The 14520-nt window shown below is 42.5% G+C and overlaps 1 protein-coding gene across 4 annotated transcripts in view; it reads right to left on the bottom strand.

The window, feature by feature from the left end:
- The window catches only part of map3k7 (mitogen-activated protein kinase kinase kinase 7), a 163051-nt gene extending 148737 nt beyond the window's left edge, over positions 1-14314 (bottom strand). For 2 of the 4 annotated variants that reach the window (XM_072251658.1, XM_072251657.1), the window contains exon 1: positions 14023-14314. In XM_072251658.1, the coding sequence (XP_072107759.1) occupies positions 14023-14100 (78 nt within the window). In that variant the 5' untranslated portion in view covers positions 14101-14314. The remainder of the gene's footprint in view (positions 1-14022) is intronic. The other 2 variants (XM_072251660.1, XM_072251659.1) reach the window with 1 other exon arrangement.
- Positions 14315-14520: the final 206 nt, after the last annotated feature.

Raw genomic sequence — 14520 nt, forward strand, 5'->3', positions numbered from 1 at the left:
TCTTCTGTTCTACAGTGAATGGCCACAAGAAACTACAGCATGGAATAGGCTCTTCCAGCCATCTGAGCCACGCTGCACATCAAGCCCTGATTTAATCCTAGCCTGATCACGGGACAATTTACAATGACCGATTAACCTGCCAACTGGTACGTCTTTGGTCTGTGGGAGGAAACCGTAGCACCGGAAGGAAACCCATGAGGTCACGGGGTGAACGTACAAACTCCTTACAGGCAGTGGTGGGAATTGAACCCAGGTCGCTGGTACTGCAAGGCATTGTGCTAACCACTATGCTACCATATATGCACTTTGGTAATAAATTTACTTTGAACTTAGCTCCTTCCAATTATCTCACATCTTTGCACCTTATTGAAAGTTGTCCTAAAACATTCACAGTTTCATTGATTGACAAATCCGTAAAACCAATTCACAAGACCAAAGACCAGAAATCAGTGCAAATTAATGGTTTGTTGAGGAAGATGTGCAAAAGATATGAAGAATCACACAGAAGATTATAGTGAGAAAAAAGCTGCAATCTACTTGCATAAAAAACAAGTACCAACACAACATGCTGTTTTATTTCAGATTTTCAGGATCTACAGTATTTTAATTCACTTTCAAATTATTGGGAGTGCTGCAAAGCAGAGGCATGATCGCTTCTCTTCAAAAGTTAAATACTGGTCTGCATGTTACTAGTACTAATAATTTTCAAGCAGAGGCTCCTAATTTAATTTTGCTGTCTTTTAATCCAGGAAAGCCAGCTTTTAAAAGCTTGGTAAATTCCAAAGCATTAAGACAGTGTACATGGACCATTAAAATGGACACATATGGTTATGCATTTAAAAAGTGATTTTATTTCCTTCACTGTGGTGTTTTTCTAATCAAGAGTATCTCCAAATATTGTACTAAAACTAACCACAAGGAGGTGTACAAAAGACCAAAAGAAAAAGGAATAAACCCTTGGGTTATTGCCAGGACATAAGACTCCAGCAGAGAACATGGTCACGTATCTCCAAATCTGGAGATCTGTATGTTTGAGACCTGACAAATTTCAGCTAATCTGAGTTAAAAAAATCAGAGAAAACAAAAATAAACTATATTCTAAAATCTTATGCAAAATGTATTAATAACAACAAAGTTGCTCAGAAGTGAAGCTGGGAAAAATACATATTTGGACAAATACCAACACAAGTGTCATTACACTCAAAACAGTTCTAACGAACTTTTAGTTTAATGTGCATTGGAAACAAAACTCCAAATACACATCACAGCCAAGAGGTTTAAGGATTACAAGTGTATAAGATAATTTTACAAAACTTGCTTAAAGCAGACAGTTGTCCAAAGCACTGATTGATAATTGCTTTGGTTTAAGGTAAAGTGATAAATTTAATCAATTTTGAGAAGTTAAAGTTTTACAAACACACAAATTATATAGTTTTGGAGGCCAACACCAGGAACCATCCGGGATCTATGGCGCAGAGGCCTGGGTTTAAGGTCCCAGTGGTGGCAGCCCGGTAGGTGTCGTGAGCTGAACCCCCTCAAGATTATGCAACATGTGCCCCACCAAAACCTTCAGATGACTGTGACAAGAACAAGAAGATTCATGCCGGCACAGATGTTGCCCGGATTAACAAGGGCCGTGCCAATGGTTGGGGAACAGGCATTATCTGACAATAAATTGGTTACCAACACAGCCATAAATGTAAAAAAAATACATATACACAAACACACATACAGTGCCGATAAAAAGTATTCATCCCCCACCTTGGAAGTTTTAATCTTTAATTGTTTTACAACATTGAATCACAGTGGATTTAATTTCTTTTTTTTTTGACACTGATCAACAGAAAAAGACTCTTTCGTGTCAAATTGAAAACAGATCTTTACAAAATGATGTAAATTAATTACAAATATAAAACACAAAATAATTGACTGCATCAGTATTCACCCCCCCCCCCCTTAATCCAACACACCAACTGATCACAATTGGTTCAGAAGTCACATAGTTATTCAAATGCAGATCACCCGTGTGCAGTCAAGGTGTTTCAATTGATTGTAGTAAAAATACTCCTGCATCTGGAAGGTGAGCCAGTGCCCTGGTAAAAACTACACTATAAAGACAAAAGAACACTCCAAGCAACTCCACAAAAAGGTTATTGAAAAGCTCAAGTCAGGAGATGAAGGCAAGAAAATTTCCAAGTCACTGGATGTTCCTTTGGTACAGTTTTTAATCATCAAGAGATGTAAAGAATATGGCACAGCTGTAAATCTGCCTAGAGCAGGCCATCCTCAAAAACTGAGTGACCATGCAAGAAAGGGACAAGTGAGAGAGGTTACCAGGAAACCTAATGACACCTATGGAAGAGTTGCAAGCTTTACCTGAGATAGGTGAGACTGTACACACAAATGTAGCATAGGTGCCTCACCAGTTGAGCTTTATGGCAGAATGGCAAAGAGAAAGCCATCAGTGGGGGAAAAAGACTTGCATGAAATCTCAGCTACAGTTTGCCAGAAGGCACATCTCTGGGGGGACTCAAGTCAGCTGGAAGAAGGTTCTATGGTCTGAAGACACTAAAATTGAGCTTTTTGGCCATCAGACTAAAACACTATGTTGGCATAAGTCAAACACTGCACATCATCAAAAACACACTATCCCTACCATGAGGCATGGTAGTGGGCTGAAGCACGGTGGTGGTTGCATCATGCTGTGGGAATGCTTCACCGCAGCAGGTTCTGGAAGGCTTGCGAAGGTAGAGGGTAAAATGAATGCAGTAAAAATACAGGGAAATCCTGGAGGAAGACCTGATGTAATCTACAAGAGAATTGTGACTTGGATGAAGATTTGTTTTCCAGCAAGACAATGACCCCAAGCATAAATCCAAAGCTACAGAGGAATGGCTTAGAAACAACAAAGTTAATGCTCTAGAATGGCCAAGTCAGAATCCAGACCACAATCCAATTGAGAATTTGTGGCTGAACTTGAAAAGGGCTGTTCACTCATGAACCCCTGCAATCTGACAGAGCTTGAACAGTTTTGTGAAGAAGAATGGGGGAAAAATTGCAGTGTCCAAGTGTGCAAAGCTGATAGAGACCTATCCACACAGACTCAAGGCTACAATTGCTGACAAAGGGGCATCTGCTAAACAGTGACTTGAAGGGGGTGAGTAATTATGCAATCAATTATTTTGTGTTTAAGAACTAATAAACTTAGCTCAATTTGTAGAAACTTGTTTTCACTGACACGAAAGAGTCTTCTGTTGATCAGTGTCAAAAAAGACGAATAAAATCCACTGTGATTCAATTTTATAAAACTTAAACATGAGAACTTACAAGCAGGTGAATACTTTTTATAGGCACTGAAATATAAATGCTACATGTACAATCAGTAGTCAGTAATACGAATAAAAAGCCTCCCTTCAAATTCTAATTGTGCAATTTTATCAGTAGAATATCAATACGGCAACAGATTGTCCAAATGAGATTAACCAGAAATAGTCAACAGAAATTAATGTATCTTTAGATTTTATTAAGATCCTTTCTAATTGAAATTAGTCCAATATACATTGTACTTTCTAAAACTAATCCCAAACTCAGCCTGAGTTTTGCAACCTAATATTAATTTGAAAGATGTGGAAATTGCTCCATCATTAAAATGTCTTAACTTATCTATACAAGTCACTTTGCTTCTCCTTCATTCTACCACACATCTTTTCACCTTTTGGACTGACAAAAATACATACGAATCCCAAGTGCTATCCTACGTGGCATGTAAAGTTGTTCTGTTATTGGATTGTTTGTAAGCATTTAATCAAAATGTATTGAATACTTAAACATTAATTTTTATAAATCTACAATATAATTTGAATAAAATCATGAAAGAACTTAACACTAGGAATATTTGTCATTGACAATATGTAATAGCAAGATGATGTTGAAATCAGGTACAGGTCGACCTTCACTAATCCGACGACCTGTAATCCGGTTCCTCCGATAATCCGGCACTGATTATGTGATGTGATAATGTGATCCTTCTATAATTCAAGATTTTCACTAAACCGGCACTCCTCAGGTCCCAATGGTGCCGGATTAGTGAAGATAATTAGTGAAGACCTGTAATGATAAAGTTAATTCTTGTGTATAATTTCTTTTTGTACCTAAAATAATCTGAAAATTTTAATACGTAATTTTATCCTGATAATGTGGTTTGAATAACAGTTTTAATTCCATGCAGTTGGGTAGAAAAAGAGCGCAGGATATGAGCAGGCCATATGCCTCCACAGGTTGACTCCTTTACTCAAAAGATCTCGACTGATCTTTTCTTGGACTCAAATTCATTTTCCTGTCTAATCCCTATAATTCTCTAATCCTGGGTAAACTAATAATCTGCCACAACCTTGAATATGCATGACACAGCATTCACAGCTTTCAAGTTAGAGAACTGCAAAGATTTATGACCCCAAAGAAGAATTCTCTCCTAATCACAATATTAAGCAAGAAACGCAGTATTTGAAACATACCACTGATTGTGCTTCAGTGCCAAGTACAAAACAGAGTACAATACCATAAGACAACACAATAGCAACCAACAATTTACAAAGCAACAGTGCAAACAGCCATGACCAATTCATATTTAGCAGAATGGTCACATGCCCAAATGTCAATAATCAAACTAAAATAAATGTGAACATATGAACAAACTCAATTATCAACAGACCATTTAACTTGGGGTTCTCAACCTGTGGCCCACAGACCCCTCTGTTATCGGTAAGGGTTCATGGCATTTTAAAAATAAAGGTTGGGAAGCTGATCTAATGGACGTTGTGCAGTGACAGGGTAGTACAATGAGTGAGATTTTTCAGTGATTCTTTTTCATTTTTCCTCAGGCTTGCACCTTGGGAAGTAATTTAAATATTAAAGTGCTACCCTGCCCAATCATCTCCTCCCTCACATCCATTTAGGGCCCCAAACAGTCCTTCCAGGTGAGGCAACACTTCACCCACAAATCTGCTGGAACTGTCTATTGTATCTGGTGCTCCTGATGCAGCCTCTTATACACTAGTGAGACCCATCGTAAATTAATGGACTGCTTCATTGAGCACCTCTGCTCCATCTGCCAAAAGCGGAACTTCAGTTGCCCAACATTTTAATTCTGATTCCCATTCCAACAAGTCGATCCATGGTCTCCTCTTGTGCATGATGAAGCTACCCTCAGGATGGAAGAGTATTCCATGTGGGTAGTTTTCAGCCTGGTGGCATGAATATCAATTCCTTCTTCTGGTAAAGAAATTTTCCTTCCCCCTCCCCCTCTTCTATTCCTCACTCTGGTCTCTTGCCTTTTCCTACCTGCCTATCACCTCCCCTGGTCCTCGTTCTCTTTCCCTTTCTCCTATGGTCATCTCTCCTCTCATATCAGATTCCTTCCTTTCCAAGCCTTGACCTTTCCCACCCACCTGGCTTCACCTATCATCTTCCAGCTAGCCTCCTTTTTCACCCCCCCCACCTCCCGCCTTCTTATTCTGGTGTCTTCTCCCTCCCTTTCCAGTCCTGAAGAAGGGTCTTGGCCTGAATAGCTGACTCTTCATTTTCATAGATCAAAATCAGGTTTATTATCACCGGCATGTGACGTGAAATTTGTAAACTTAGCAGCAGCAGTTCAATGCAATACATAATCTAACAGAGAAAAAAAATAAACAAGGAAATCAATTAAGTATATTGAATAGATTAAAAAAACATGTAAAAACAGAAATACAGTAAAAAAAGTGAGGTAGTGTCCAAAGATTCAACGTCCATTTAGGAATTGGATGACAGAGGGGAAGAAACTGTTCCTGAATCGCTGAGTGTGTGCCTTCAGGCTTCTGTACCTCCTACCTGATGGTAACAGTGAGAAAAGGGCATGCCCTGGGTGCTCGAGGTCCTTAACAACGGACACTGCCTGTCTGAGACACCACTCCCTAAATATGTCCTGGGTACTTTGTAGGCTAGTGCCCAAGATGGAGCTGACTAGATTTACAACCCTCTGCAGCTTCTTTCGGTCCTGTGCAGTAGCCCCTCCATATCAGACAGTGATGCATCCTGTCAGGATGCTCTCCACGGTACATCTATAGAAGATTTTGAGCATATTTGTTGACTTGCCAAATCTCTTCAAACTCCTAATAATGTATAGCCACTGTCGTGCCTTCTTTATAACTACATCAATATGCTGGGACCAGGTTAGATTCTCAGAGATCTTGACACACAGGAACTTGAAGCTGCTCATTCTCTCTACTTCTGATCTCTCTATGAAGATTGGTATGTGTTTCTTTGTCTTACCCTTCCTGAAGTCCACAATCAGCTCTTTTGTCTTACTGACATTGAGTGCCAGGTTGTTGCTGTGGCACCATTCCACTATTTGGCATATCTCACTCCTGTACGCCCTCTCGTCACCACCTGAAATTCTACCAACAATGTTTGTATCGTCAGCAAATTTATAGATGGTATTTCAGCTATGCCTAGCCACACAGTCATGTGTATAGAGAGAGTAGAGCAGTGGGCTAAGCACAAACCCCCGAGTTGCACCAGTGTTGATCGTCAGTGAGGAGGAGATGTTATCACCAATCCGCACAGACTGTGGTCTTCCGATTATGAAGTCAAGGATCCAATTGCAGAGGGAGGTACAGAGGCCCAGGTTCTGCAACTTCTCAATCAGGATTGTGGGAATGATGGTATTAAATGCTGAGCTATAGGCGATGAACAGCATCCTGACATAGGTGGTTGTGTTGTCCAGGTGGTCTAAAGCCAGGTGGAGGGTCACTGAGATTGAGTCTGCCATTGACCTATTGTGGCGATAGGCAAATTGCAATGGGTCCAGCTCCTTGCTGAGGCAGGAGTTCGATCTATTCATGACCAACCTCACAAAGCATTTCATCACTGCCGATGTGAGTGCTACTGGGTGATAGTCATTGAGGCAGCCCACATTATTATTCTTAGGCACTGGTATGATTGTTGCCTTTTTGAAGCAAGTGGGAACTTTCGCCCGTTGCAGTGAGAGGCTGAAAATGTCCTTGAATACTCCCACTAGTTGGTTGGCTCAGGTTTTCAGAGCCTTACCAGGTACTCCATCACAACCTTCCGCCTTGCAAGGGTTCACTCTCCTTAAAGACAGCCTAATATCGACCTCTGACACTGAAATCAGTCATCAGGTGCAGCAGGGATCTCCACAGCTGTAGTTGTGTTCTCCCTTTCAAAGCGTGCATAGAAGGCGTTGAGTTCATCTGGTAGTGAAGCACTGCTGCCATTCATGCTATTGGGTTTTGCTTTGCATGCTGCCTGGTCTGCTGATTTCCTCCAGCATCGTGTGTGTTACTCTGGACTTCCAGCATCTGCAAAATGTGTTGTTGTAGCAATCTAGTGAACCCTTCTTTCATAACTCCAAAACTATCTGCAAATACATGATCAAAGACCTCACTTTTGCAGCAAATCTTCCTACTTTTGTGCCTTTTGACATAAATGCGAACACTTAATTGCCTTCCTTATTACTTTTGCATAGCTACATTCTATATTTGCCTCTTGTTAGAGAACACCCAGATTCATCTGAGTACTATCATTAGAATCACATAATGTAAATATTGCCAATAACCCCCTCTTTTTTCCCCAGTATGTTCCAAGGCCAATAGGTTAAAACTATTGTTATGTTCTTTTAACAATGAAAGTTTGGCTGAGTGGTGCCATAACGACAACCTCCTACTCAATGTCAGCAAGACCAAGAAGCTGATTATTGACTTCCGGGGAGGAAACTAGAGATTCATGAACCAGTCATCATCACAGGATCAGAGGTGGAGAGGGTCAGCAACTTTAGCAATTCCTTGGTGGTGTTATTGCGGAGGACGTGTCCTGGGCTCAGCACGTGAGTACAATTACAAAAGAAACATGTCAGGGCCTCTACATCCTTAGGACCTTGAGACTGGCTGTATCATGGCCTGGTATAGAAACACACAAAATCCTACAAAAATTAGTGGATACTGCCCAGCCCATCAGAGGTAAAGCCTTCCCCACCATTGAGCTTACCTACAAGAAATGCAGTCGCAGGAAATCAGCGTCCATCCTCAAAGGCCCCTCACCACACAGGTCATGCTCTTTTCTTGCTGCTGCCATCAGGAAGAAGGTTCAAGAGCCTCAGGACTCACACCACCAGGATCAGGAAAAGTTATTACTCCTCAGTCATCAAGCTCTTGTACTAAAGAGGATAACTTTGCTCCACCCAACACCAAACTGATTCCACAACTAATGGAAACAACAGGAACTCAGTCCTGACGAAGGGCCTCGGCCTGAAACGTCGACTGTACCTCTTCCTAGAGATGCTGCCTGGCCTGCTGCATTCACCAGCAACTTTGGTGTGTGTTCCACAACTAATGGACTCACTTTCAAGGACATCTCATGTTCTCAATATTATTTCTTTGTTTTTGTATTTGCAGTTTGTTGTCTTTTGCACACCGGTTGAAAGATCAAGTAGGTATGGTCTTTCATTGAGTCTATTACGGTTGTTATTCTATTATGGATTTATTGAGTAGGTCTGCAAGAAAATGAATGTCAGGGTTGTTTATAGAAAGATAGAAAACCTACAGCACAATTCAGGCCCTTCGGCCCACAAAGCTGTGCCAAACATGTCCTTACTTTAGAAATTACCTCGGGTTACCCATAGCCCTCTATTTTTCTAAACTTCATGTACCTATCCAGGAGTCTCTTAAAAGACCCTATTGTATCCGCCTCCACCACCATCACCGGCAGCACATTCAGGCACTCACCACTCTCTGAGATTTTGGTTTTAAATTTACCCGACATCTCCTCTGTACCTACTTCCAAGCACCTTAAAACTGTCCTCTTGTGTTAGCCATTTCAGCCCTGGGAAAAAGCCTCTGACTATCCACACGATCAATGCCTCTCATCTTATACACCTCTATCAGGTCAGCTCTCATCCTATTCTCATAGGGCATGCTCGCCAATCCAGGCAACGTCCTTGTAAATCTCCTCTGCACCCTTTCTTTGGTTTCCACATACTTCCTGTGAGGTGACCAGAACTGAGCACAGTACTCCAAGTGGGGTCTGACCAGGGTCCTATATAGCTATAATGTTATCTCTCAGCTCTTGAACTCAATCCCACGGTTGATGAAGTCCAATACACCGTGGGATTGAGTAGAGTTATTGACCCCTTCCTGTTTCTAACTTCTACCCATACAGACAGTAGACAATCCCTCCATGACTTCCTCCTTTTCTGCAGCCATGACACTATCTCTGATCAACAGTACTCTTTTGCCTCCCTCCCTGTCCGTTCTAAAACATCTAAAGCCTGGCACTCAAAGTAACCATTCCTACCCCTGAGCCATCCAAGTCTGTAACGGCCACAACATCATAGCTCCAAGTGCTGATCCGCTTTGCTCATGATGCTTCCTGCATTAAAACACACAAATCCCCAACCATCAGTCTGAGCGTATCTCTTCTCTATCGCCTGCCTACTCTCCCTATCACACTGCCTACAAGCTTTCTCTATTTGTGAGCTAACCGCCCCTTCCTCGTCTCTTCAGTTCAGTTCAGTTCCCACCTCCCACCTCCCAGCAATTCTAGTTTAAACTCTCCCCAATAGCCTTAGCAAACCTCCCCACCAGGATATTGGTCCCCTTGGGATTCAAGTACAACCTGTCCTGTTTGTACAGGTCAGTCCTGCCCCAGAAGAAGTCCCAATGATCCAGAAATCTGAATCCCTGCGCCCTGCTTCAATCCCTCAGCCACGCATTTATCCTCCACCTCATTCTATTCCTATACTCACTGTCACGTGGCACAAGCAGTAATCCCGAGATTACTATCCTTGTGGTCCCGCTTTTCAACTTCCTTCCTAACTCCCTGTAGTCTGCTTTCAGGACCTCCTCCCTTTTCCTACCTGTGTCACTGGTACCAATATGTACCATGACCTCTGGCTGTTCACCTTCCCACTTCAAGATATCGTGGACGCGATCAGAAACTACCATCCATGTTTCTCTCCTGCGTCCACAGAATGGCCTATCTGACCCCCTAACTATAGAGCCCCCTATCACTGCTGCCATCCTCTTCCTTTCCCTACCTTTCTGAGCCACAGGGCCAGACTCTGTGCCAGAGGCGCGACCACTGTTGCTTCCCTGAGGCAGGTCCCCCACCCCCCAAAAGTACCCAAACAGAGGTACTTATCGTTAAGCGGGGGGGGACAACCACAGGAGTACTCTCTTGTATTTGACTCCTGCCCTTCCCTCTGTCTGTCTCCCGAGATCTGGCATTCAGATGGCATTTTTTCTGCATTCTCTGGAAGTAATAGTAATTGCAACACTATGGTACTTGGAATATCACTAATACAAGACTCCCAACGTGTGAAACACACAAGAGGGCTAAATATCTCAAACCTGAATGGTAACACAAATGAGCACTGATGTCCCTGATGTCAACTGAGCAATTGATTAGATCCAACTTTGGTAATAATCTGTCTATCAAATGGTATCAAGAACAAATACTGAAGATAAAATTCCCCTTTTCAGTTTTCACTGAAACAAATGCTATAATGAGGCCACAGAGGGAACATTGTATAAAAAATCTGCATTTGTCAAGCAGTTGTAAGACCATGTTACAATCCTGTTAAAAATTCCTTGTTACTGTATACATTCACTAAGCCAAATATATCTGGTTTTTAACTTAAATTTACTACTAGACATATTTTGTTGGCATTCATTTTGCACGGAATGAACTTTTGCAAAATTCAGTAATATTTTAAAAACTGGAACCTGTATTAGCACTGCAGAAATGTCCTACCTCAAACTTAAGTTAATAAGGCTTGATATTTTAACTGGGCTTTGTTTTGTGAAATTAAACTATTAAAATTTATTCAGAAATTGTATCCTGTCTAAAAAGAACAAATTTAATCTCCAATCCAAACTAAATTAATCAACAAATCCTGAAGAAGGACCTTGACTCTTTATTCCTCTCCACAGCTGCTGCCTGACCTGCTGAGTTCCTACTTTGTGTGTTTAGATTGAAAGTCAGGGATTTATACTGGATTAGATTATGAAGACATGCATGCATTAAGAAATGATGCAATATTTCCTCCGGTGTGATATCACAAAACACAGACCAAGACTGAAAAAACTAACAAAACCACATAATTATGACATATAGTTATAAAAGTGCAACAATACAATAACTTGATGAAGAAGTCCATGAGCACAGTAGCTGCGCATGAGTTCAGTCTCTCAAATATCCCACATCTCACGCAGACGGGAGAAGGAAGAAAAACTCTCCCTGCCATGCCCGACCACAGTCCGACTCTGAGTCGTCCGAAAACTTCCAGCCTCCGATCAGCTCTCTGACACCGAGTACTGAGCACCATCTCTGTCCGAACGATTTGACCTCAACCTCAATTAGGGGCAGTCCAGGGCACCTGACCATAACTGCTGCACAGAGACCTCTGCTGGAAATCCATTTCAGGTAACTATAGGCATCCGTTAGTCTCATGGATTTGCGTCTTAGAAGGTTTCCAGGGCGCAGGCCTGGGCAAGGTTGTATGGAAAACCAGCAGTTGCCCATGCTGCAAGTCTCCCCTCTCCACAGCACCAATATTGTCCAAGGGAAGGGCACTAGGGCCGATACAGCTTGGCACCGGTGTTGTCGCAGAGCAGTATGTGGTTAAGTGCCTTGCTCAAAGACACACACTGCCTCCAACTAACGACCTTCAGATCGCTAGACCGATACCTTAACCACTTGGCCACGTGCCATCAGGTAACTAATGGATTGGACTTGGTAGTTTTGAGATTAAAGCACCTTGAGCCACTATCTGAAACATCTTTAATCTTTATCAAGTGCAGATAAGTCTCTACCCAAGATGTGAAAGGTGCTCCTTCCCTCCACTAGCCTGCAGTTCACCCTTGGGCAAGGTGTAGCACCTTTCATGTGAAGCCATAGGAGCAGGTGGTGCATATCACAAGTCCTGGTTACGTGACCAGTGACACCAGGCAGACAATCTCAAGAGTATTGACAATGGTTGGAGTTACTCTCCTTGTAAACACCACCCAGAAGAGGCAATGGCAAACTACTTCTGGTATGACATAGCATGTATTGATAATAATGATAATCATTCAATTTTGTTTTTAGTTTCCCCCCAGGTTAATAATAGGGCAAGGCTTACTAAGAAGAAATCATTCTGAACCTTCTATAGGTTGTCCACAAGAACTTGAACACAGCTGAAAATTTGCTATCCAACCAGCACAGGGTTGCCAAACTTTTTTCAATGCCATGGACCCCTATCATTAACTGAGGGGTCTGTGGACCCCGCATTGGGAACCCCTGATCTAGACAGCCGATGAGGATAAAGTCTTAACCTCATTTTTATTTTATGTTTCTGAGTTAACAGTTAGTGACAAGGGTATACTCGTACATTCAAAAGGTAAGATAAATATGAAAATTTTGGTGCATAAATGAACTTCTTGCTCACTTTACCATGCATGGAATTAAAATAAAACTTTAACTGACCTGTTATTTATGGGCACCATAATCATCATGAATTCCTGATGGTGTAATGACATTTTTATGCATGCTAGGTACAATTAATGCAATATCATTTTAAAAAGGACAACAAATTTTTACGCAATGGGGGGCAGAAAGAATTGCAGCTGCTAAAATTCTGAAATGAAAGGATTTAAGTGGAGATGGTCAGCAAATCAGGTGGCACCTGATGAGAGGGAAAATGCATAAATGCCACAGGATGATGATCTATTGACAGATTTGTTCTGATGAAATGTCAACCCCTTCATAGTACCCTTTCCCACCACCAAGGAAAGGAGCTGAGAAAGGATCAGGAACATCATGAAGAATTCCACCCACTCCCATCAGGTATGAAGCTACATCTGTGCCAGCAGTCCCCAAGCAATAAGATTGATCTCCACTGACCAACCTACTCCTCCATCTCTACCAGTTCCTGTCAGTTACCTGTGGACATACAATCAATATCAGCTGTGACCATAAGATATAGGAGTAGAATTAGGCCATTTGGCCCATCAAGTCTATTCCTCCATTTCATCTTGGCTGATCCATTTCCCTCTCAGCCCCAATCTCCTGTCTTCTCCCTGTATCCCTTTATGCCCTGACCAATCAAGAATCTAACAACCTTTGCCTTAAATATACTCAATGCTTCCTTATAACATGTCGCCTTATGTGCTTTCATTGTGCTTTTTATTGTGTTATCTTATTTTTTTGAGCTCCATTAGATCTGGAGTAACAATTATTCTGTTCTTCAAACTCGTGTACTGGAAATACCATCAAACAATCTAGAATCTCAGTTCTCTTTATTTTTATTTCTAAAATTTAGACCTTTGCATATCAAAGCTTTGTCGACACTCCAGTTTACTTCCTCAAATACAAGTAAACATTTCAGTAATTTGAGCTGGCAGTTTACACAAACTACTTTTTGAAATCTCCAAGTCTGTTAGAAAGCATCAAACTTCAGAACTAAAGCTCATCACCTCTTGACAGGTCTTTCCACTGCCAGACAGCGTACACAAAACACATCACAGATGCATAAACTTGGGAAAATATTAGTTATGAAATCGTACGGCAATAGTATTGAAAACACGCGCAAAGTTTCAAATATTCCCTTGTGATCAAAAGTTGTCAAAATAATAGAATAGAATAAAACCCAATTCGAATTTTAAAGATACTTGTACAAGTGGGGTGGGGTGAAAACAAACATTCCTTAAAAGTGCTGCTTAACATAACAGCAATGTAATGAAACTCCGTAAATCTTTTATTGCATTGAGATGATCAAACCAAGCAACACAACACGAATCAGGAGGGATTGTACCTTTCAGTAACCTGTTTACAATCTAATTAAAATGTTCACCACTGGACTTTAACCCGTTTCCAGACCCTCCTAAGGAGGACAGGCCGGGGGCTGGGATGGGCTACCCTGGCAGGCCCTCCTGGGCAAGCTGGCTGCCTGTGGCCCTCACTCTGTCCCCCCGGCTCTCTCCCACTTCTTACCTCCTCCACATCGATCTCATTGTAGTCGATCTCCTCGAAATGCAGCGCTTGCGGGTTATCGATGATCTCGGCCGACATCCCTGCAGCGGGGGATTGGGTCGGGGCGCCGGCCGCCCTGCCCTGCCCCTGCTGCTGGGGCTCGGCGCCGCTGCAAGTGTCGTAGGTTGCTGAGGCCGGTCGGATGGCGGTTGCTGCAGAGCTCCGCTCCCACCGGCTTCACCCGGCATTTCCGGGGTTAATCCGGCCCGCAGACATCCGGGGACCGCCGCTGCCTTGACGGAACTGACGTCGAGGGCTCGAGCTGGGGAAGAGAGGGAGAGCTCGGGAAATCAGTGCGCGTGCGCCGCCGGCCTGGTAGCTGTCGGGTTATACTACGCGTGCGCCGGCTGCAAGCGGACGGGACTGAAGCGAGTTCGTTCGCCGTCGGAAGCCGCGGCGGGACTGAGACGCATGCGCAGACTCTTCGGCGGCCGGCGTGTGTCGCGCGCGGAATTTGAA

Source organism: Mobula birostris, chromosome 2, assembly GCF_030028105.1.
Source record: "Mobula birostris isolate sMobBir1 chromosome 2, sMobBir1.hap1, whole genome shotgun sequence".
Lineage (NCBI taxonomy): Eukaryota > Metazoa > Chordata > Chondrichthyes > Myliobatiformes > Myliobatidae > Mobula > Mobula birostris.